Source organism: Dermacentor silvarum, chromosome 1 (genome assembly GCF_013339745.2).
Source record: "Dermacentor silvarum isolate Dsil-2018 chromosome 1, BIME_Dsil_1.4, whole genome shotgun sequence".
Classification (NCBI taxonomy): Eukaryota; Metazoa; Arthropoda; class Arachnida; order Ixodida; family Ixodidae; genus Dermacentor; species Dermacentor silvarum.
In genome coordinates, this window is record NC_051154.1 from 176087947 (window position 1) to 176111874 (window position 23928).

At 45.3% G+C, this 23928-nt stretch overlaps 1 protein-coding gene across 1 annotated transcript in view; it reads left to right on the top strand.

The window, feature by feature from the left end:
- Positions 1–23928, top strand: part of LOC119436435 (ATP-binding cassette sub-family A member 2-like) — a 342759-nt gene that overhangs the window by 130332 nt on the left and 188499 nt on the right. Inside the window, exons 20-25 of the mRNA XM_037703279.2 lie at positions 2148–2352; positions 7614–7796; positions 8123–8193; positions 16070–16179; positions 16618–16749; positions 23848–23928. Coding sequence (XP_037559207.1) covers positions 2148–2352; positions 7614–7796; positions 8123–8193; positions 16070–16179; positions 16618–16749; positions 23848–23928 — 782 coding nt within the window. The remainder of the gene's footprint in view (positions 1–2147; positions 2353–7613; positions 7797–8122; positions 8194–16069; positions 16180–16617; positions 16750–23847) is intronic.

The window sequence follows — 23928 nt, forward strand, 5'->3', positions numbered from 1 at the left end:
TTGAATTTTTGCTAAAAGTTCGTCGACAGTCTGGTCATCGAACTTCCTTCTCTCTACCACATGCTTAGAAATGCCTGAAAAAAATAAGAGGTTTTGATTATTTTAGCCAAGGGGCATCATGTGCTATACAATGTTCGGAAAGGTGGCTTTGAGGCGCCCTGTCCACAAATGTGGCCACTAACTTTCGGTAGTTGCGTGCGGCACTTACACTTGGTACTCTAAGAAAAAATAGGTATTTGAGAATCACAAAACATTGCTTTTTACAAATAAATGGCTTTTGGGTGTTTTTAATAACGTTAATACCATGAAAACAAATAAAAAGGAAGAGCTACTTACGGTTCGCATCATAGAAGCTTGAAGCGGCCATTTTCCCGCGCTTTCTGATCATTATTTCGTATGTCTTCAGGGCGATGGCGCCACTTGTCAAATAGAGAAAGGAAAGGCGCATTCGCCACGCTTTTCAAATCACATTTTTCAATCTGTGTTTAGAACTGCGAGTGCAAAGTTGGTGTCCATGTTTGTGGACACTGCGCCTGAAGGGGATATGCTCATACATGGGGCTCAACTCCGGAAAGGAGAAGCAGAGTTTGCATGAAAAAGTAGTTCCGGCACACTATCTATGTCTGCCTTGTTCCTGCTGGCTGGTGGTTCGCAGAGATCATCATCATCAGCCTATATTTATGTCCACTGCAGGACGAAGGCCTCTCCCTGTGATCTCTGTGTCGTTGAAAAGAAAAGTGTACAATCATTGCATTCTACCGGTGCTAACATATGGGGCAGAAACTTAAAGGTTAACAAATAAGCTCGAGAACAAGTTAAGGACCGCACAAAAAGCGATGGAACGAAAAATGTCAGGCCTAACATTAAGCGACAGGAAGAGAGCGGTGTGTATCAGAGAGCAGAAGGGGATAGCCGATATTCTAGTTGACATTAAGCGGAAAAAATGGAGCTGGGCAGGCCATGTAATGCGTAGGATGGATAACCAGTGGACCATTAGAGTTACAGAATGGATACCAAGAGAAGGGAAGCGCAGTCGAGGACGGGAAAAAACTAGGTGGGGTGATGAAGTTAAGAAATTTGCAGGCGCAATTTGGAATCAGCTAGCGCAAGACAGGGGTAATTGGTTCGCTGAGATAAAGCTTGGTAAATGTCCGTCAGTTTGTGCGAGCTGGGGATGTGGTGAAAAAGGCACCTTAATTCCACTGTTTTGCAGAGATTGATGTTAGCCTAGATAATAACTATGCTATGCAGGGATGCCGTCACTCCATAAATGTGAAGAACAAGCATACATCGCTAATCATGCAGAAAACATTTGTTCTGACTCCTCGTAGCAAGCTTATGGTTCCTTTCTTCATTCCATCGTGCTATTGAAAGTAGTGGGAGGGGAAAACCCACTACCTTTCTTGCACTCAAACATTCTTGGTCAGCTTCTCTCGGAAAGGAAACTGACTTAGTCATGCACCTTGAACTAGTGTCTGCGCCTCCACTAGCTGCTGTACTTTGTCATTTGCACAGGTTGTGTTGCAGAAAGGGAAATTGTCATCCACCTGACTGTAGAATGAAGCTACAAAGGAAACCCATTGAGGTTTCTTAGAAAGAAAGCTTTGCAGCTGAAGAAAATTTTGTTCTGGTCCAGGGATCGAACCCGGCACCAATGCCTCTCTGGGGCAGTTGCTTTGCCATGTGAGCTTACCAGAAGGCCAGCAGATCGCAGAGCAAGGCTGAATTTATTAACAACTCGAAGGACAGGGACAGAGAATATGGCAGCTCAATTCTGTGAAATTCTGCAATGTGGAAGAAGGTTCATGAAAGGGAGAATTGTTATTTTGTTGTCTTGATGTCTTCTAGCTTTTCCAGAGCAGTTATTCCCACCTGCAGCTCACTTGCTGGGCAAAGTGACCATGCTCGGTTTTCACTATTTTATGCCTGCATATGCCAGTCAAATAAAATTAGGTTGACACAAGAAACTGTCCAGAAATTGTCTATCTAGTTAACTATCTATTGAAATTGCATGTCTACTCTTTTGCATGTAGTGGTCTATCAGTAGGATATTGTTTGTCACTTAAGTCCATCTAATCTTGCGAAAATAAAATTTACCTTTTGCGATGCACTCAGCAGAGGTGACTCTTTCTTTTTCTATTTTGCAGTCCCTGCTTTCTACAACTGCATTTGGCTTGGGTGCCAAATATTTCGCCTTCTATGAGGAAGTTGGAGTTGGAGTGCAGTGGGCCAACATAGGCATTTCACCCCTTGAAGATGATACATTTAGTCTGGCCCATGTTGCTTTTATGATGCTAATTGATGCCTTCATCTATTCTCTGCTCGTCTGGTACATTGAGAATGTGCACCCAGGTAAGAAGCTTCTCTTTTATCAACTGATAAAGAAATGATAAGAGGCTTTGCTTTTACTAACCGGTAAAGGAAAACACAAGCGTAAGAAAAGGAAAGTTGATTGATTGGTTGATTGATAAGTTGTGTCTTAAGTTCTCCTGGCTGCTATAAAATTTGTCCCGCGAATCAAATGCATACATATGCTCATCGTCACATTTACTGGTCTTGAAGCTTCAAGGTCACTGCCATTATCTACACATTGCAGCTGCAATTATCTTGCAGAGAGGTAGAGTTCACTGAGGAGGTCTGTGTGGACTAATTGTAATGAAATGTGTGTGCCATTTTGCTGTAAAAGAAATCATTGGAACATGCATATAAATTGATCTAACTCGAAACAAAGCAAAGTCAGTGTAGTAACCGGCTGCGACAGGCAGCAGCACAACAAGACGCTGGCTGGTGGTGGAACAACATTTATTGAAGGTACCGCTGCAATATATATATTGCAGTGGTGAAAGTGTTTAGGAAAGGGAACGCAGACGATAACTCAGCACAGGAGCCGGGGGGTGGAAAGGGGTACACGAACGAGAGGGTGCAAAAAGCGTGCGCGCGCACAGCTGGCTTGGCTGGTGCGCAACAACGTCAACACAGACAATATAAAATTCCTTCCCACTTAATTTAGAACCGCTGTATCGGCTTTCGAGTTCTTGTCGATCGCCGTAGTAGAGGCTGTGCAGGGTCAGTCGCTTCAGCGGTCGCGTCGACGTTAGGAACTTGCTGTGTCGGTCGAGTTGGTTCGTCAGTGTGGCTCGTCGGTGGCTTTTCAGCCGCGGTTGTTTCCACGTCTACCACGAGATGCTCTGGTGCTGCCGGCACCGTGCTTGTCACGGGAGTCGAAGAGGCAGTGCCAGTTGTGTCAAGTCGCCCGTCCAACTGTTCGCTTGCAATGGTGTCATAACCATTCCCTCCAGTTGTATCTTCATGACGGTGGTGGACTTGGTCGACATGGCGCCGCATTACTCCGGCTGGAGTTTCCACCTTTACCATTCTGGCTGCAGACGTAGACTGCACGTGCCCTGGCGCCCACTTTGGGCCGGTGCCATAATTCCGCACATGCACTCTGCTGCCTGGCGAGACAGCCCAGTCGTCCGTACCTGTTGCTGAACCTGTGGCCCTGGGCGGCAAACACGTGTCCAGGCGCGAACGTAGTTGGTAACCTAACTCCGAGGGAGACTTTCCTTCCCTTTGAGGGGTTCGCCTGTAATTGAGCAACAGTCGCATGAGGTTATCTTCCAGCGCCCCTTGTGTCATCTTACGCAACCCATCCTTCACGGTTTGAACCGCTCTTTCAGCGGCTCTGTTCGAATGAGGATGGAATGGCGCTGTGTGCAGATGCACAATAATATTTCTTGTTACGAACGTGGCGAACTCCGGACTTGTGAATTGAGTGCCATTATCAGACACGATTGTGTGAGGTACTCCGAACCGACAAAACATGCTTCGCAAACAGCAAACAGCACAAGCTGTGTTCGCGTGCCTCATGGGAACCGCTTCAATCCATTTAGTATGTGCATCAACCACCACAAGTATCATCTGGCCTGCTATTGGCCCTGCAAAATCAATGTGGATCCGAGACCACTTGTCATATGTCTTGGGCCAACTTACTGGTGGGGCTGCTGCCGGCATGGGTAGATTCTGCACGGAGTTTTGACACTGTGCCGACACCTCCTCTATGTCCCTGTCAACACCCGGCCACCAGAATAACGACCGTGCGACAGATTTAATGGCCGATAAGCCCTGGTGTGTTTCATGTAGCAGCTGTAACATCCTTTTTTGTGCTGCAGACGGTATCACAACCCGACTTCCCCAGTAGACTAGCTTGTGGGCCCACGACAGCTCCAACTTTCAGTCGAAGAATGGCAGCAGCAACTTCTCCATTCCTTTAGCCGTTCGCGGCCACCCATGCAATATATAGCGTGCGACACGGACTAACACTGGGTCTTTGGTGGTCAGCTCTTGTAATTCGTGGGTCGTTACAATACCTTCATCCAGTGCCTCCAATGACAGGACGTACTCGGGTGGGTCGCCATCCAACGTTGGCCCAGTCGCCTCTACTGTAAGTCTGCTGAGGGCATCTGCTGCCACCGTTAAATGCGAGCTGCCGCCATCGTTGGTGTCTGGCGATCAGGCCTCAGTAGCCCGAGCAGGGGTTGATGGTCAGTGACCAGGGTGAACTGCCGACCTAGAAGATAATCCCGGAAACGAGATACGCCAAAAATAAGTGCCAATGCTTCTCTCTCCAACTGCGAATAATTCTGTTCCGCCTTCATTAGCGTTCTGGAGAGGAATCCAATTGGCCTATGCTCATTTCCTTCTGAATGAAACAGCACTTCTCCTACGCTGTAGGGAGACGCATTGCATTTTAGCTTCAGCTCTTTGTTGGGGTCGAAATGAACCAACAGTTGTCCGTTCTTCAGGCTTTCCTTGGCTTGTTCGAATGCAGCCTGATGCGGTGGCAGCCACTCCCAGAGCAATTTCTTTTCCATTAGCCGGTACAACAGAGAGAGAAGCGAGGACATATTCGGCAAGAATCGTGCATAATATGCGAGCATGCCCAAGAAGGAATGCAACTCTGTGACATTACGGGGTCGTGGCGCTTACATGATAGCTTCTACATTCTTCTCAATGGGATGCAATCCTTCAGGATCTATTCGATGCCAAAGATACGTAACTGAAGGTTGTCTGAACTTGCATTTGTTGGGCCTAGGTTTCACGCCGTAGTCTCAGAATCGGTCTAATACTTCCTTAAGCCTCCCTCCGCTGTCACCGCTACGCTCCGACACTAGCACGTCGTCAAGGTAGGCTTGGATGCCCAGTAACCCGCAAAGTATCGCATCTGTGATGTAGAAGATGTCACATCCATCTTCCTTTGAAAGATAGCCGGCGCTGAAGCTATGCCGAACGGGAGTCTGTTATAACAATAGAAACCGCGATGGGTGTTAATGACCCACAACTTGCGGGATGCGTCGTCTAGCGGTACTTGGTTGTACGCATCCTTCAAATCTAACGTGCTGAAAGCCTCGCCCCCATTTAAGCTAGCAAACATGTCCTCGACTACCGGAAGTGGGTAATGCTCCACATCGCAAGCTGGGTTGAGGGTGACCTTAAAGTCTCCGCAAATTCGAACAGTACCGTCCTTCTTCAAGACTACTACGATAGGCGTAGCCCATTCAGCATGCTGTACCGGTGACAAGACTCCTAGGGCCACCAACCGATCAATTTCGCTTGAAACCTTGTCACGCAGCGCGTAAGGAATAGATCTAGCCTTACAAAATTTTGGCGTCGCTGTCGACTTGAGCTTCAGGCTGGCAGGAGGACCTTGGATGAGTCCAAGGTCTGCCGAGAAGACGTCTTCGTAGTCCGCAAGCATACTGTTCACCCTGTGAGCGGATGAACTGGTAGCGGCAGGTAATTCCGGCGCCATTAGCTGTCCAATCGTCACGCCCATATTGCTGAGTGCGGTTATCAGGTCACGTCCACACAGGCTCGGTCCTGCATAGTCAAGCACAATTAGTGTGCACATGATGGACACATTTTTGTACCGCACAGACAATTCGAGCTCACCCAGCATGGGCAGCTCTCCCGCGTAGCACCATAACTTCATTCGGGGCGCCTTCAAGTGTGGCCACTGTGCACCGTGTCACTCGTAGATATGGCGCAAGATGACGCACACTGGAGACCCTGTGTCGATTTTCATCTGTAGTTCAACACCTCCCCAACAAAATGTGCGTCGTATCGGTGGTTCCAATCCGTTTTTCTTTTCAGAGATTACGGTCCAAACGTGTGCCGCGCTGGCTTCATCGCTGCCGTCAGGGTTTGACGTGGTTTGCTTGACCATCAATGCTTTTACACTCTGTGCCCGTTTCGCACTCTGCCCATCTGATATTGGCGCGTCATAGCACATCCTAGCCAAGTGCCCGTGCTGCCCACAAAGAAAACAGCGTGCCTTCATCCACCGGCAGGCGTTATCGTCATGCCTCGTGCTTCCGCATCTTCCGCACGTTAGCGCTGCACTTCTGTTGTGGTTATCTTGAGATGAGCGATGATGGGCTTGCACTTTGAGCAACGTTGGCAATTCTATGCTCATATCTCTAGCATCGTTGTCCGCTGCTTCCGCTGAAATGGCTATAGCTTCGGTGTCTTCTAGCGTCAACCCTTCTTTCGTAAGTAGCTGCTTACGCAGGCTATTTGAGCGTACGCTGCAAATAATCAGATTCCTTAACATGCGGTCTAATGAGCTGCCAAAGTTGCAGTTGTCCGCTATGCGCCGTATGTCGACGAGAAACGCTTGCATTGACTCCCCTTCCTGTTGGCAACGCGTGAAAAACTTGTAGCTCTCTGCGGTCTCGTGACGCTTGGGGTCATAGTAGCTATTTAGCGCTGCAACTGCTTCAGTATACGTGAGCGAATTGGGAGTCTTTGGCGTGATTTGACCAGCTAGCACTTGAACTTTCTGCGTGCTGAGGGCAGCCACCAGCAGCACCCGTTGCTTCTTTGAGTCAGTAATGTCATTTGCTTCAAAATATGCTTCTGCCCTTAGGAGATATGGTTTCCACTTATCTCTGGTATCGTCGAACCCTGGTAGCTGAAGACTGGCCATGGTTCTCTTCGGTGTTTCACATCGCGGTAGTCCGGTTTCACCGCCGTGTTGGGCCGCTTTCACAGCATGGTCGGTATCCGTGATCCTCATCGCCACTGTAGTAACCGGCTGCGACAGGCAGCAGCACGAGACGCTGGCTGTTGGTGGAACAACATTTATTGAAGGTACTGCTGCAATATATATATTGCAGTGGTGAAAGGGTTTAGGAAAGGGAACGCAGATGGTAACTCAGCACAGGAGCCGGGGGTGGAAAGGGGTACACGAACGAGAGGGTGCAAAAAGCGTGCGCGCGCACAGCTGGCATGGCTGGTGCGCAACAACGTCAACACAGACAATATAACAGTCAGTTGTGTTTCCCATTTTCTTATTAGGCTTTCAGTAATCATGCCCTCAATTGGGTTTTTGCACTTCTTAGGGCATCTGTAGATATTCAGTTGGCCTGTCATGCTCCAACTCAGTGCGTCAGTGTTCACATCCTTCTGTAGGCTGTGAAATAAATATTGCTCAGCTCAAAACGACTCGCAACTTTTATTATGTAACATACATTCTGCAACCTGTGCATTAGGAAAAATTCTTGCATGCGTGCATTGCTCATTCCTGATTGCTACTTCACATTGTCTCTTAGGCTCATATGGCCTCCCTAGACCATGGTATTTCCCACTGACCCACAGCTACTGGTTTGGTGGGGGCAGACATGACCTTGAGTATGGGCCCCTGCGCTATTTCTGGCGGAAGTTACTGCGGAAGCATGTGGCCCACTTGTCTGTAACTGAAGAAGAGCAGGCTTGTGCAATGGAAGGTCGGACAGGTACTCTCTCTTATGTGCTACGGGCATGCTAAATCAGTCTGTGACATTTGTGACATTAATCAATGTTCGTAAGCAACTTGCATTATTGCTTCCACTAGTGAGATGGCTTCTTGGTAGAGAAGTTGCTTTTCCTTGAGCTAAGCATACAAAAGTTCCTTACTAAAGCCAGGGTTTGGCTGTAAGCTTAGAACAAGTTCTTCGCCATGTGATCTACTGAAGGTGCTAGCACACACAGGTGTAAAGTGAAATGTATATTAATATGTTATTATGCAGTGTGTTGATATTTTCATCCAGCCTAAACTGCTGAAATATGTTTGGGGTTTCAGCTGACAGTGGCTTTTTTGAGCCAGACCCATCCGAGCTGCCACTTGGCGTGTGCATCGACAACCTAGTGAAGGTAACTTTTCACTTGGGATCTTTGGTTTAAGTTTCTGACATTTTGTTTTATGATGTAAAACTGGTGATGCTGCCTAAACTATACATCGGCAAATTCAGTTCTGTTATGTGCACCGGATATATGCTGCAGTCAACTTCTGGTAATTCGAGCTTGACACGAGCGTTAGAATTGGTTGAATTATATGGCAGATTGAATTAAAAAGGAAGGGGAAAAAAAATGGCCTAATGTTCCATCTCTTTGTCTAGATTGAGATAACCATTGACCCTGTGGGATAAACAACAAAAACGCTTGATAAAGCAGGTACAATGCGTCAATGTGTAAATAAAGATCTGTCTCATGTGAGAATGCCTCTGTGGTTTTGAGCCTAGCTTCTGCTTACTCAGACACAGCTATCAAGTAGTATCTTAGAATCCTCAATCAGCACCTCAATCAGTACTGATTGAGGTTCTGCTGAACTGTATATGATCACATTGCACTGGAAACTTCTGCCTTGCAGTTGGCATTGACAAAATCCACTGAGGTACTCCCAGCAGCCAGTCACAAATCAATGTCTTCTACGGAGATTAACAGAGATTACAAATCCAACACTTGCTCATCTCCCACTTTCAGAAAGAAGTGAGGTTGGTCGTCAATTATATTTGTCTCTTTTTATTTACTCACTCTGTCACTAAAAATTGCGTACACATGGTCAATGTTGTGCGTCCATGTGCAGAGGTGGCGGGAAGGTCAGTGTAGGAACTTTAGTGTCATGCTTGTGGGTGTGCTACACGAAGAGAATGGACACGAGACGCCACATTCAAATAAACAATTAAAACTTATATTGCGAAGGAATAATCCAAATACAGGCAACAAATATGACAGAACAACAAACAAACAGTTCACAGAAAACAAAACATCTAAAATCTAATGTGACATAACAGCAGGACAGAGTGCATTAAGAAACAGTGCGAGAATTTAGCAGCCGGTTCACTGTTTAAATGTCTATCATCTGGCGTGGTGCAGTGATGGTTCACCACTGGAATTTGGCACTGTGGTTCTTGTGGATATAGAGGCTTGGTTGATCGTAATTATCGGCGGCGGCAGTGATTAGTTGAGTTGGTGATGACTGCGCCTGGCCTGGCGCAAAGTTGCCGGCCGGCTTTGCTCTTGCGGGCCTCTTAGCGCCCATCCGATCCTAAGTCGAATGCATCTGTCCTCCAACTGCCGTCCGAGGACCGGCAGTGATTCAACACCTGGTTGGGGTGTGCCCGCAGTTATTCAACACCTGGCCGGGGTGCGGTGTTTCTTTCTTTCTCATATTTCTCTGCCAAACACCCTGTGTCGAAGCACCTTTCTTTTGGTGTGTTTTTAGAGCGAAGCTTTCTTTGCCTCTTCCTTCAACTTTTCTGCTGCTGCTGCTGCTGCCGCTGCTGTCTTGCACGCCACGTCGGGGGTGATTCAATGCATGTATATACCTGGCAGGAACGTGGCAGAGAGGAACATCGATGCGAAAAACTCTTCTGGACCTTTCCATCGCGTGGTGATGGAAAGCTCCCTGGGTGTTGCCACATTAGCCTTTTGACAGCTGTAATTATTCGTGACCCCCCTCAAAAGCATTGCAGAAACAGCAGCGCTTACCTTTCGACTAACGTGCAAGTCCAGAGGGGAAGTGGATAGAATGGTAGAGAGGAGGCAGAGAATGGGTAGACCCGACGCAGTCGTGAAACGGGTGAATAACAGCCTTGCCACTCTCGCAGTTCCCATACAGGGGCAGAAAGCGGGAGAGAGAAAAAATGACGTGAGAAGGCATAAAAAATGCTACAACCATAGACAGGATAGTGATTGTGGGCAAACTTAAGGTACGGTATGGTACGGTTCTGCTATTTCTGAAATATAAACGCCATGCAAATTTGTCAAGCGAGCAACTTACACAGGGCGTGCAGACTCAAAGCTGCATTAAAGCACCGTAGAGTCTAGGCAACACCATGGAAGCGGTCGCACGTCAAATCAACACTTCTGTGCCTGCTGCGGTAGCTTGGTGGCTATGGCATTGCTCGACATTGCGGGTTCAATCCCAACCGTAGCAGCCGCATTTTGACAAGAGTGAAATACAAAAACACTAGTTCACTTAGATTTAGGTGCACGTTAAAAAACGTCAGGGTGTCAAAATTAATCCAGTCTGCTACTACGCCGGGCCTCATAATGCGTTTGTGGTTTTGGCACGTACAGCGCCATAATTCAGTTAATTTGACTTCTGCCACGATTATAAACAATGGTGCACAACTCCTCAAGCAAGCACGTCTCCCTGTGTCTTCTATGCATTATGCAGACAAACAGCGGTAGTGCACGCAAAGTAAGGTTTAACATCAACTCACCACTCTCATATTGGACTAAACGCTGAAGAAATTAAACATTCAGCGTCAGCATCACTGCTAATTATCATCAATCAAAGCAAACAGCATAGAAAGCTTCGCTTACATCGATTCCCACAGTGCGTAATATCTGCATAATGTTTTAAGTTTGGCTGTATGGGGACAGCCTTGAGAATTTCGTCGAGTCATCTGGTTCCACTGTCTCGCTGCTGCTTTGCAGGCGGAACGTGTCTCTGCAGGCAGAACATGTCTTGTGGGGAAGTACCTCAGTCACTAAAGCCAGAAAGCTCCATTCTACTCATGACTACTCCATTCCGAAAGGTGTGAATGGCGGGCCATTTGATATATGTTCATGTATAAAGAAAAATTTTCATTGTAATGAGCAGTGTCTGTGTGATTGACAACTGAATATAATTTATGAATTGTTTCATTCAATAAGCACAATGAACCCTGGAAATTATGGGACAGGCACTAAAGTGCGGGCTCCCAATTATTTAACTCCTACCAAAATATACGAAGCAAGGTGTTCATGCAGCAGTACTAATCAGTGCTGCATTCAGTGCCTGAAACTGCAGCAAAAGCTAAATTCAGCAATATTGTCACAAAGAAAACAGCAGATTGAATGTTTGTAGTGCATAAATGATTAAAATAAATTTCGAATTACAAGCAGAAATAAATGCTGAATTACAGGCAAGAATAGGAGTGTGGCCCTTTTAAATTATTTCACATTCACTCTACAAAATGTGTGTTATTAGAAATACGAAGGAGTGGCAAGAGAAAGAGAAGAGGAGGAGGAGGGGGGGGGGGGCGCCAAGCAGCCGCCCGGCTGCCAGGAAGCAGAGTGACACCACTGGGTGTATTTTGGCTGTGCTACTTGCAGGCTGCAGGCATGAATTGCTTGCCTTCCTTTTCTTCCTCCATGTTCGCTTGCTGGGCAATGATGTTTTGCCCCGCTATTGATGTTTTGCCCCTGCTAGCATTGCAAGTCTTGGTGATTGCGTGCCAGTGCAATGTTTTGGCTATCAACAGCTGTGTAGGTGCACACATCATCCATAGGTAAATTATCCGATGTGTGCTATTTTCTGGATCAGTATAGCAGAAGGTGTGGCCTACAGTAATACATTACTGCCAGCTGAGACCTTACAGTGAGATTATATTAATTTAAGTGAAAAATTGAATTAACTGGAGTCAAATTAATGGATGTCTACTGTATAGAATGTATTTGGCAAAATACCTGCAGTTGGTACGGTAATGCTGTCTTTTCTTGCCGTACAGCCCCTGCTGGAAGTAGGTCCATCCAAGTCGTTAGAAGCAAAGTACATGAGGCAGATTAAAAGAGCGGCAGATTCAGCAGTTTGTACAGACAGAGAGTATAGTTAAGCCACCTTATAATGAAATTGGTTATTTATTTATTTAATTTATTTATAGCATACCTACATCGCCATAAAGGCATTATGTAGGGGGGGAACATAACGTAACCAATAAGAACAGAAAAGCATTTCGCATAGGTATGCTCATATACATAATAAACACTGCAATTTTATTTAAAGGGACCCTGAACTACCCCTTAGACTTAGTGAAATAACATAGTCCACGGGTAGCATACGCTGCTGTGAACATCTCAGCCAAGTTTTGCTCTCGTACACTGTGCATTGAGCTCGCAAGCGGAGCACGAAGTCACCTTTCTCTCAACAGAAGCCATGATGTTCACTCGTTCCTGGGCGCTTTATTTCGTAATAAAGCAGATTCCCATGTGCGGCTGCTATTGGTAGCTGCGGTCGGCTACGTAGCGTAGATACTGCGGCCGCCGTGGAGTGTCAACCCGAGTCCACTGGCTAAGCGCACGTTTAGCGCGTAGTGGGCAGCGAAATCGGATGCCGTGGTGTCTACATTAACATCCAAAATGAAATTTGAACTGCGCGCCACGGTGACATTTAGAAGCCGGAGTGTTGTGGCCATGCCCCATTCCGCCATAGCCTTCACAGTGCAAGGCATTGAAGAAAGAATGGGAGCACAGCAGAGGCTGTGTTTGATTGCAAATAACTCCGCTTCTGCTGAACACATGAAGTACTTTTTGGTGCAAAGTATTTTTGAAATAGCCTATTTTCACTTCAGATGCCTTTCTCCACTTTGATAAAAAGTGGTTCAGGGACCCCTTAAAAAAAACATATAAATAATGTGAAGAAGCTTTAAAAAAAATTAAGCACATGCATTTGTTATTCAGGAGCAATGTCACAGCATAGAAAATAATAATTCATTATTAGATGCATTTACCAAATCATTAGATAAGCTGTTCCATTCTCTTATTGATTTGGGGGAAAAAGAGTAGTAAAAAGTGTTTGTTCTGCAGTTATAGCCTGAAATCAGTGATTCCACTCCTGCGCCAACTGCGCCAAAGTGCGCCAAACGGAATTTACTGCGCCATCCTGATACAATCGTCAAAAATTGCGCCTAACTGCGCCAAACAGTCTCGGATTTGACCGCGTCTATCGCCTACAATTGCACCACCGGGAAATTAAAACTTGCAACGTGATGATTCGGCGAGCCTTAGTTGCAACCTTAGTTGCGAACGAGAGACGAAACAGCACTAGCGCGTGTGTCTCGATTAAGCCACAGCGCCACGCAAGGCGCCGGCAAGGCGGCTCGACGGCAAAGTGCAGTTTCTGCTGAGGCTCGTGGCATCAAGGTCAATTGGCGATTCATCGGCGGACGTTATCTACTCCGGAAACGCACCTAGTAGAACCCCGCCGATACGTTTTTCACGGGACCGTAAAAATATAAAAAATAAAAGATGTAAGAGCGGAGAAACAGGAACAATTTAGAAATTAGAGTAGTGTTGAACTGCACACAATATTATTTTAATTCTTACGTGTGAAAAAAAGTCGTAGTTTCGCCCGAAAGCCGAAGCATCGATTGCGATTGCAAATTAGTAGGCAGCTATACAAAGTAAGTTCACTTATTAACTGTGTTAACAAGCATGGTGTCAGCGCGCACAGGCAAACAATAACACACCACACTCGATGAGCGCGGACACGCGCTGTCAAACGCTGGCATGAGGATGCGTCGCAGCAGCAGTGAACGAAGTGACCTTTCTACTTGTGTCTATCGCTTCCACGCAAACTGAGCGCCAAGAACACACATCAGGCACAAAGCTACTAGCCGCCGACACACCTACACTACCTAAACCACCATGGCCTAGACTCTGCCCGCAACGCAGATCGCCTTCAAAATATGGCCCGTGCGACCACGCGCTGCCGCGCAGTACGCAGTTGATGCCAGAGTACAACGCCGCCCGCTCTCCCTCCCTCCCCCTCGCTGGTGCCTCGAGCGGGACGGAAGGCGCGCTTCCTCCCTGCTTTCCTTTCTTGCGCACGCAAGATTTGGCCGCGGACGTTGGCTCCGAAAATACGTCATAGGTGTCGCCCCCGGCACTTTGGGCAGCAGATCCCATCATCAAGCCACCAAGCCAAGCGACATGAAAAGTCAAAATGGCCGCTCGGGCCGGCAGTTAGCAACGCATCATGCGGGAACAGTCCCACATTTGTGACGCAACAGCGGGGTTACCAATGCACTGGGTCCTATGGGAGGTATGCCGGGACTGGCCAAAAACGACGTAACAGCCGGGAAAACGCAGCACCCGGGAACGTAACAGCGGGGTTCTACTTTAGCTTGTTTGAAGCGCAGCATGACATGTGATTATAATAACTGCATGCTGCCAATGTGTCCATCATTTCTGTTTCTAAATAAACCGAATGACACCTGGGAAAACTAGCAATATATGAAACGATATCAATTTGTGTGTGTGTGTGTGTGTGTGTGTGTGTGTGTGTGTGTGTGTGTGTGTGTGTGTGTGTGTGTGTGTGTGTGTGTGTGTGTGTGTGTGTGTGTGTGTGTCGCATGCAGAGAAGAGCATTTTTTTTCTCCATGAGATCTGCAATGGATGGAAATGTGTACCAAGCTTCTCGTAAGAACGTACGAATTATTAGGTCTTTGAATGTAAATTGCAACTCGCTTTTTCAAAATACTTCAGGATGTGAAAAATCAGCTGCTCCCAATTGCCAAATTTCCTGCTCCAAAGTGCTCCAAAATGAAATTTCTGATGCTCCAAAAATTACTCCAAATCAGAAGTCCGCAGTAGCACCACTGCTGAAATTTTTTTTTTTTTATAACGTCGAGTGTACGGATTGTAATTATTACGAACAAACCTTACTGCTTGGTTCTGTAGATGTTCCAGTCTATTAATGAGGTAATCTTGATAGGGATCCCATGTTGCACAGGCATAATCAAGTATTGTCCTGCTATGTAAAAAGTATAGAGTTTCCTTAACTTCGCGTGTTGTTTGTTTGAAATTTCTTTGAATAAAATGTAGCATGGGGGGTGGTGGCGAACTAATGTTATGTTAATGGTAATTCCTCTTCTATATAAAAGCTGGTCACCTGTGTTTTGTCAAACAATATTGTTCATATATCTCACTGAACTGTACTTATTTTTGTACGTTGTTCATATGGTTTCCCCTTACAATAATGAATAACTAAATAAAATGTTCATAGAAAACCATGCACTTAAAATTTTTTTTGTAACAATGAAATATTTCCTAGAAATGAATATAATGACACATTATAGTTAAAAATAAAGATTTAATGATCATTTTGCTCCAATTAAGCAGAAATATGGCAACACACTATGTTGCTGTCAACTTGCCTCATAGGGCAGTTTGAGACTCCTGCGAGCTGTTGGCCAACTGCCGACATCTACCGGCCACACTGCTGACCACACTGTTGAGTTAGCAGCCACTGTAATTCGGCACTCTATCATTGTACTCTACTCCAGCACTCCACCACTGCCACTTTGCCACTGCATGCAACCCCACCGTCAACTCCTGCACTCTGTGCATATGACACGCTGCCCTTTGATTGAATATTGTGTACTATTATGCCAAAATGAAATACGGAACACATGGCTTGCGGTACATTCTGCACCATCTAACCTCTAACCGCGGCTGCGATGAACTGTCAAGATAAGGGATTGGCAGCTTCATGTGCTGCTCTCGTGTTCTCAATGATTGCCCAGCTTGTCAGCATTTCATCTGTGTGCTGGCAGATCACTGCAAGCCTCTGATTTTGTGCAACCCCCATCACCTGGCAACAGCCTAAGTAAATAGCTTTATTGTTTAGAAGTGCCCACTTGTGTCTAGCAATGACAACTATAGCCATTTTATGCCATGATTTACAGCAAACAAGGATGGCTTTGTTATGTAGACCATTGTTCATACCTGACATACATTTCGCTTGGCCTAGGTTGAGTTGTGCTGTGACATTTGTATCCTTTTTTTCCATTTCTGGTTTTGTGAAAAGCTAGTACTAGTATGTAACAGGTACATTTTCAACCAATGTTTTAAAGGACAAGCTTCTTCATTATTTCACTCTCTTTGCAAAATGTGAACATTGCAACAATACAATTATATTTGCAGCACTATTCATTCATGTCTTTGTAGATCTGCTTAATAATTGTTCTTTTTTTTTCAGATTTACAAAGATGGCAAGAAACTTGCTGTAAACAAGCTCAGCCTAAATTTGTATGAAGGACAGATAACTTCCTTCCTAGGACACAATGGTGCTGGAAAAACTACAACAATGTAGGTGCTCTTGTAATAAGGATAAATTTAGTTCACATGCAGAAAAGCGGCACTTGTCGCTTTCGTCATGACAGTTTTAATTGTTGCTAGAGTGGTCTGTCTTGTAAATCATGCATTTACAGGAGAAATGTTTGCTGACTGCATGTTAGTATAACTGTGTGATATTTACCTTGTAGGTGACTTTTTTTCCCAAGGAGACAGTATCACTGTAAAGAATGCTTTCATTCTACAAGGATATTTTCATATGTTCTTTAATAGCATCCATATGTTCAATAATAAAAGGAATGTAAGATCCTTTGTGATGTGTCTCTCTAGACTGTAGTCTTTTGCAGTTCTGTTCACTCACCAAGGAGACATAAATTTAACCTGCATTTTCATGAGTTTGTCTTGTTGCAATCTAATAAAGGCTTATAGGTTGCATTGTTTTTTGTTGGTTAGGTCAATTCTTACTGGGCTTTTCCCACCAACATCTGGATATGCAACAATATATGGACATGATATTCGCACAGAGATGGATGTGATTCGACAGAGTATGGGCATGTGCCCACAACACAATGTGTTGTTTGATGAGTAAGTGGACCTGGCACTGGCTATAAATATTTTTGGGGGGTATTTTGCATTGGTTGATTAATCCTGCCTTAGTAATACCTAATAGCAGATATGCAAGATTCTGAAACGCAGCTTGTTTGTAAAGTACGTATAAAATTAACATCTTGCATTATGGAATGAATAGCTTGTAGGGAAGACTTGATAGCACAGAGAGAAGAAAAGTGAAGGAAGGAAACACAGAATAGGTGCTGCACTCTCAACTACCTAGTTTATTCATCATCCAGAGCCTACATTCACATGTACACACATACACATGCAATCCAGATACATTATGGTGAAGAATCACAGTTATCTAAATGCAGGACTTCACTTTCTAAAAGTACCACAGATACCACTTTCTAAAAGTACCACTAACACCTTTGTGGTTATAGTACACCATTGTGTGGTGTACTATAAGTCCAGCCTAGTACCCTCATTTCTAAATATGAAATACTTGTAATAGTTTCCGCACTATCATATCCTTGCTTTTGCCCAGAATCCTAATCTTATTGAATCAAGGCTTACACTTGCTGGTGCTGCAATACAGAGGACATGCATATTCTCCCTTTCCTTTACCGAAAGGTCATGGTCATGTACCCAGTCAATCATATAATGTGCATCCTGACCCACATCCCACATGACAGCAGTACCTTGTAGACAAGGCCAGTTGTGCACTTCACATGTCACCTGGCCTGCTTCTTTTTCCATCCAGACTTTCCACTGGTGCTAAAAGTGTGCAAACATAGACGAGCAAGTCTGTTCAGCACTGAAAAAACAGTACAGACACCATGCCTGTTTGTTACCTTTTTAAGGTTATAGGATTTTGTGTATGCGTGCACCAATAACAGTAGCCCAATGTTTTCAGAAAATGAAGGCACCAACAAAATATATTAGGAGGATACAACATAATTAATTATAGACTTCTTTCCTTGTCCCATATTTGTCACCTTCGTCACACGAGATATATGGCAGATCTATCGGCGACACTGCACATCCTGCACGGCTTTCATTCTTACCCCTCTGGGGTTAATATGGCAATACATTTCTCACAGCACTGGCCTTAGTGTTCTTTCCAGGCCTTTCATAATAAATCACTTTAACAGTACCTTGCTGTTCTGCAGTTTTTGTTACCATTTAAAGACCTGTGAATGGACACACAGAAATGGAAAGAGGTCCATTTTAATCATTAGCCAGTCAACAGTCTGTGTGCATTCCCTAAATATTCCTTTTCTTTCTTTGGTAATATGTAAATTGGGGATGCAGATGGCATTGTCGATGGCATGATAATTCCAGCTGTGAGCATCTCTTGAAGGTCCCTTCGCAACCAGTTATTTTTGTCATGTGGGAGGCCATATGGTTTCCTGTGGACTATCATAGTGCAACTTTAAATGGTACTTTTATAGCATACAGGGGTTGCTGGTAAGTAAGCACCAATGCAAATTAAGTCAGCATAGACATTTTGAACATCTTCCAATCTCATGACAACTCGTACGTTTTGAGCATTCTGCTACCAAACTCAATATGTTCATGCATTAAGTCATGTTTCCAAAAGATGGTGATTCCTAAAGGGACACTAAAGAGGAACAGGAAGTTCAGCTGGAATAAAAGAGGGACCTTCAGGAATGTATGCAGTTTTTGTTGGGTGCAAAAATATGAGTTATTAGCGGAGAAATTCGTAAACAAAGACCAAATATCTCTTCCTCAATTTCTCTCACCCCAGATTTGGCACTGAAGCAGTTTCGTCACAGATTTCGTTTCTCTCAGCGAATCAGAGGGCGCCATGATACGTCACCGCTTGCGTAAACGGCATCATGGCTGCATGGCCGCTGCGTTTGCGTTCGCCGTGATGGATACCGTTGCTGCTGCTGAACCTTGCAACGAAGAGCTTGCCAGGGAAGCAGGACTGCATTTCAGTGATATTCAGTGAAACGGAGCGCGAAATTATCCTCTGTGCTCGAGTGGTAGGTGTTTCCGTGTGCGATGGCGGTCAGCCACCAGCCGCGCCGGCGGAAAGCAGAGCCTTGTTTTCGTCGACGGGGCAAGGCGTCCGGTCCGCCAGGCAACGATGTTCCTGACAGAACAAGCGTAGAAAGTTGCGCGTGTACTCGGTATGGTTTTTTCGTGGCTTTATTTGATGACATTCAGCACTCACCGAGCCACCAGTTTGCTGCTGCAGGGGCACCAGTAGGGGGTTTGATGAAGGCCGCATTGAGGGAACAGCTGCTCGAGAAAGGGCTGGCCTTTGGGGAACGCCAAGATACTTTCCGACGGCAGGATTATATACCTTAATCCGAGGGCGAGAAATGCAGAGAGCACACCATCGGTTTCTCTGGCTCTTTTGCTGTTTTATCATCGGCAGAGCACTGAGCCATTGCGAACGCCGGGGCTCATCACGTGGCACCACATGAAATGACACAATCGGGTCAACACTGCCGCTGTCCCTGAGCAAGCGCCCTTGGGCCGTTTATACAGCCCTCAACACTACACACACGAGGCATTTTCCGGCTGTTTCCCGCGAAGTCAACGTTTTTCAAGCTACGCAACACGCAACCAAACACTGCAACACTGTAGAGTGGAACAGGCGCGCGCGATGATGCATGGAGCAAAAACGAAACTACGAAACTATTTCGACCGGATGTAGCGCCATGACATTTTTTCTTATTTATTTAATTTTGCGCTAAACTTGTACTTCCTCGCTTGAAACGGTTTAAAAAGTTGGCAAATGCGGTTTATGTAGGTTTAAGGTGTATTTCATTTTGTGTTTTATTAACAGCGATAAATCGCTCTCGACCAATCGCGACCGGGCTGCGTTTGTGATCTGTGACGTCACGAACGTGTAGTGCGGGAAATACGAAGGGGCGTCAGCACCTATCCTTCAGTTTTTCACTTTTTTCTCGCTTATTAAACCTCTGTTTGCAGTAAGAATGGTGTGACTGTGATCGTGAAAGGATAATGTACCATTTAAGCACAACTTCCGGTTACCCTTTAAGTGAGTAGAGTTGAAGCACAAAAGGAAGACGGGGACAACCAGGACAGACATGGACATGCACCAGGACAACGATAGACACGGACACATACTTAAATGTTTGATATCAGGCTTTGACTGTATAAAACTGAATTCCAGAGTGCTTATCACAAGGGCGTGAGCACTAAGCTGCATATGTATTGAAACTTTACAGGAGCTGTTGTGCAATCCTGCAAAAGTCTTGTTTTACTGTTATAGCTGTGAACTTTGATAACGGTCACGATGGATTTATTTCTTCTCTATCAATCCTTATTTCATTAAGCTAACCGATCCACTCATTTCGACAGAATTAACATCTCTTTCATTCCCCTTCGTTTTTACGTGAAGTTCATGGTTTCTTAGCAGGTAAATGGTGGCACTCTTGATTAGTGAATTTGAATGCTCACTTATTTGTTGTTGACAGTTCGCTTCATGATTGAATAAGTTCTGAAACCTTGCTCTGCACGTTATACTCTCTGGCCCTGAGCAGTTGATTCCATATGCCTTTGAAAGTAGGATTGAGCGCCAGACGATGTCCAGTGAACGATGTGCAGTGTACTCTAATTGACAACGTACAGTAAACCCTCGTTATAACGAAGCCACTTTACTCGAATTAACACTTTATTCTAAATTTTCTCCAGTCCCGACCCAAATGCATGCATTTGAACGGGATTACTTGAAGCATACCGATAAGCTGCTCCACATAGAGCGAACTGTGAAGGGCTGTGTGCGCTGTGACGGCAATGCTCAGCACTTTTTGTGCCGAGCGAAGGGAATCATGCCGGGCGAGCAAGCGACCACCCCCTGCCGCCAGCTATGCCATCACACCGTCTGCTCACCCTTTTCCTCCATGCTGCACCCGCGTGTTATCATTGGCGAGCAGGTGAGCACTCAAGGCGGCGCTCAGCGCCTTTCGTGCCTAAGCCCTTTGAATAAACTAAACGTAGTGACCCTCCTCTCGTGGCTTCTCGCCACACGCACCTTCTCTCACCGCTCGCCCTCTCAGCATGTTCTTTTTGATTGTGGTGATGGCGCTGCGCAGCACGCGGATCATCGCCATCATGGCCACGCTGCTCACCACGATGGCAGAGCTTTTTCCACTCCTTTTGGGCAGAAAGTCGATTGCGCATGTGCGTGTTTCATACGGCGGGCAATTTGAATTGAGTTGCAGCTGCGATTTGATAGGTTAGGTTAGGTTTCACTTTCACACATACAACTACCAGGCGGCGTCTCCGCCACGAAGTTGTGCTAAATGTTCTGCGGTTGTGCCTTCACACGGGCGCGCGAGCGAGAGTTACAAAAAGAAGGGTGAAGAGAGGGAGCCACACCGCAAATTGCACGGAGGAGGGCGTGGCTGTAACTTGGTTTTAATCGCCAGCCGAATCAAAGCCGCGCATGCGCAGTCGACTTTCTGCCCGAAAGGAGTGAAAAAAAGCTCTCCCCACCGCGATTGCGCATGGCAATCAAGAGCAACTGTCATGGTGTCGGCGCAAAAAAAAAAAAAAAGCCAAGAAAAAAGAAGGCACGGCCAGCAGCGTGCAGAAGCTTGTGCGCTTGCTCCGGGGAAACAGCGCGAGCGCAACTACATGACTCCGCTGCACCAACGGGGAGACGCGGATAAGCCCCGGACCCCCTCACCTGCCCTCGCTCGCTGGCTCGGGCGGCAAGATAAAAGAATGTCGTTACCTTTAGTTTAATTCAAGGGGCTTATTCGAGCTGAATGAGCGAGTGATCCTCACCGTTGGCGCACCCTTTCCCTCCGTGCTGCACCCGCACAGCGCTGTAGCGCTGTGGAAGTAGCGTGGTGTGGAAGTAGTGGGCAACCATATTCCATGGCACTGTAGAAGTAGTGCGCAACAGGATAGACAAATGTTACTCCGCACCGCCTTCTGCGTGCTCAGCATGCCCAAAGTTACCCGAACCAAGACCCTATTGGCTCCCTCCCGCAGCTCGCGCAAAGGAGCCAATCGTGACCAGAAGTGTGTCGCGTGATACCCGCATTAGACTTTGGCGGAGTTTTACTATTTCACCTCTACTGTTCTAGCTTTTATGGAGTAGTCACTTTTATCAAATTACCGCTTAAATAATTTTTTTTTGCTGTATTGTTCACTTCGTTATAACGAGGGTTTACTGTATTTCAGACTGTAAAGAACACCAACTATCCTTAGCTGTCCTGTCTGCGGTTGCAATCCTTCATCATTCTGAGCAGTAGAAGGGTAATGACTGAGTCTAGCAGCTTTGGGTTGGCCAGCTGAGGCAGCCTTTTCTAAAAAAAAAAAAAAAAATCAAGAAGAGTCCCATTTCAGTGTTTCTAGGGTTGGCCTTTTCTTATTGGCGAACAGGGTTCAAGCTGAACGCGGATAAGAAACTTGTTTTTCATTTTCCTCAATCGTCATTAGCATGCTTCATGATCCTTTGGTCGTAAGGTTTCTTTACACTGCCCAAGACGTACAGGCCTAGATTTTGCATGTTGTCAACATCAATCGTCCATTGGTTGCTCTGGCAGGTCACAAAGATGGAGCTGAGATAGAGTCACAAAGATGAAGCTGAGGAACTGCGATCGAACGCTTTCGGTTTCCCAAGTTCATACATGGATGCTCATTGTCTTACATTATCTTGATGATTGTGCTAGGAATCCCTGACTGTTTGTGTGATTGTCTGTATTGGCTTTCGACTTTGCTGCAAAGAAAAATATTTACAGTGTTACATTTACATTCACTGATATTTTTAGTCAACTTTGTCAATTCGAAGCCCTTGCGTTGGGAAACAGTCTTTCTCTTCACTTTTGACACTTCTTGACAGAAATGAAGTTCTTGACCACCTGATGTGCCTTTTGGTTGTACACTTCAGCTGAAAACACCATGAAATGGCCTTTCTTATCAGCCTTAAGTCATCGATAGTTCCTTTTGATGTATGACAGGCAGATCTTGTAAAACTGTTGAGATGACTGTACTTGGCCTTTATAGCTCTTCCAAGGGTGTCAATGTCATCCACCTTTCAATGAGTGCCTGTTAATCTTTTGCCACTGCTCAGACTGGCTGTCCTATGTTTGTGCACTTTTCGGATGGGCAAGAAGTTCAACTTCACATGTATAAAGAAGCGCACACCAGGCTGCACAGGAAGTGTACGGTTTCTTTTTTGCGAGAAACAGTTATGTGGGAAGTCCTCTATGGGTCAGACTGCACGGTGCTTGAATGCCTGTGCACATGAACATGAACTTTACAGAATCAAGGATCAAGGACAAAGGAATGTGCATTTTTCTGTGCAATGCTGCACCTACAAGCGTGAGCCTTGGTTTGATAAGATTGGGATTCAGGACAGAAGCAAATATATGACAGTTCTCGAGCTATCGGTAATATTCCATGCGTGTATTTTAAAAAGAGGCACTCGCTGCATTAGTGATACATGAGCATTTTTTTTAAAGCAAATTCCCATTTTTTTTTATTTAGGTAATTTTTTGCTGATATGTATCTGTATCATTTGTGCATGTGTGTAGGTCGGTACATGTCCAGACTTTGGCCTAAGGGTTAACTAGTTGAGAGTCTAGCACCTGTCCTTTGTTTAGTATGTTTACACTACTTGTGCTCGCTCAGTTAGTGGTAGTATGTCTTCTGTAAATGGGAACCAACTTACCTAGCAACAAGCCTTTTTTAGTAGCTTTCTTGCAGGACTTTGTTAAGTTGATGCATAGATAGATGGGTATTTTTCTGTTGATTTAAAACTTCTTAAGACTGGCAGGTAATTTGACTAGGGCAATGTAAAAATAATTATTCTTACACTTATGTACACTTTTAAAAATTTCTGGCACGCTTTTGAAACTGCGAATGATACTTTTTATTCCTTCCAACAAGTTATCTTTAATTGGAAATAGCAAGAAATTAGTGCTAAAGAAGAAACAAGCCTGTCGAGTGCATAGAAGGAGATTATCTTCAACAATGTGGTATGCTTTTCTCAGAACCTGCTTGCAAATTTCTTGGCATGGTCTTACTACCAGCATTGTCTGTATAAAAGATCGTTAATTATGAGCATTAACCACCAATAGTGTCTTTAGTAATTTGATTTATTTTTTTTTCCAGGTTGACTGTAGAAGAACACTTGTGGTTTTATGCTCGTTTAAAGCACACTCCAGATGTCAGCATCAAAGATGAGACAGAAAA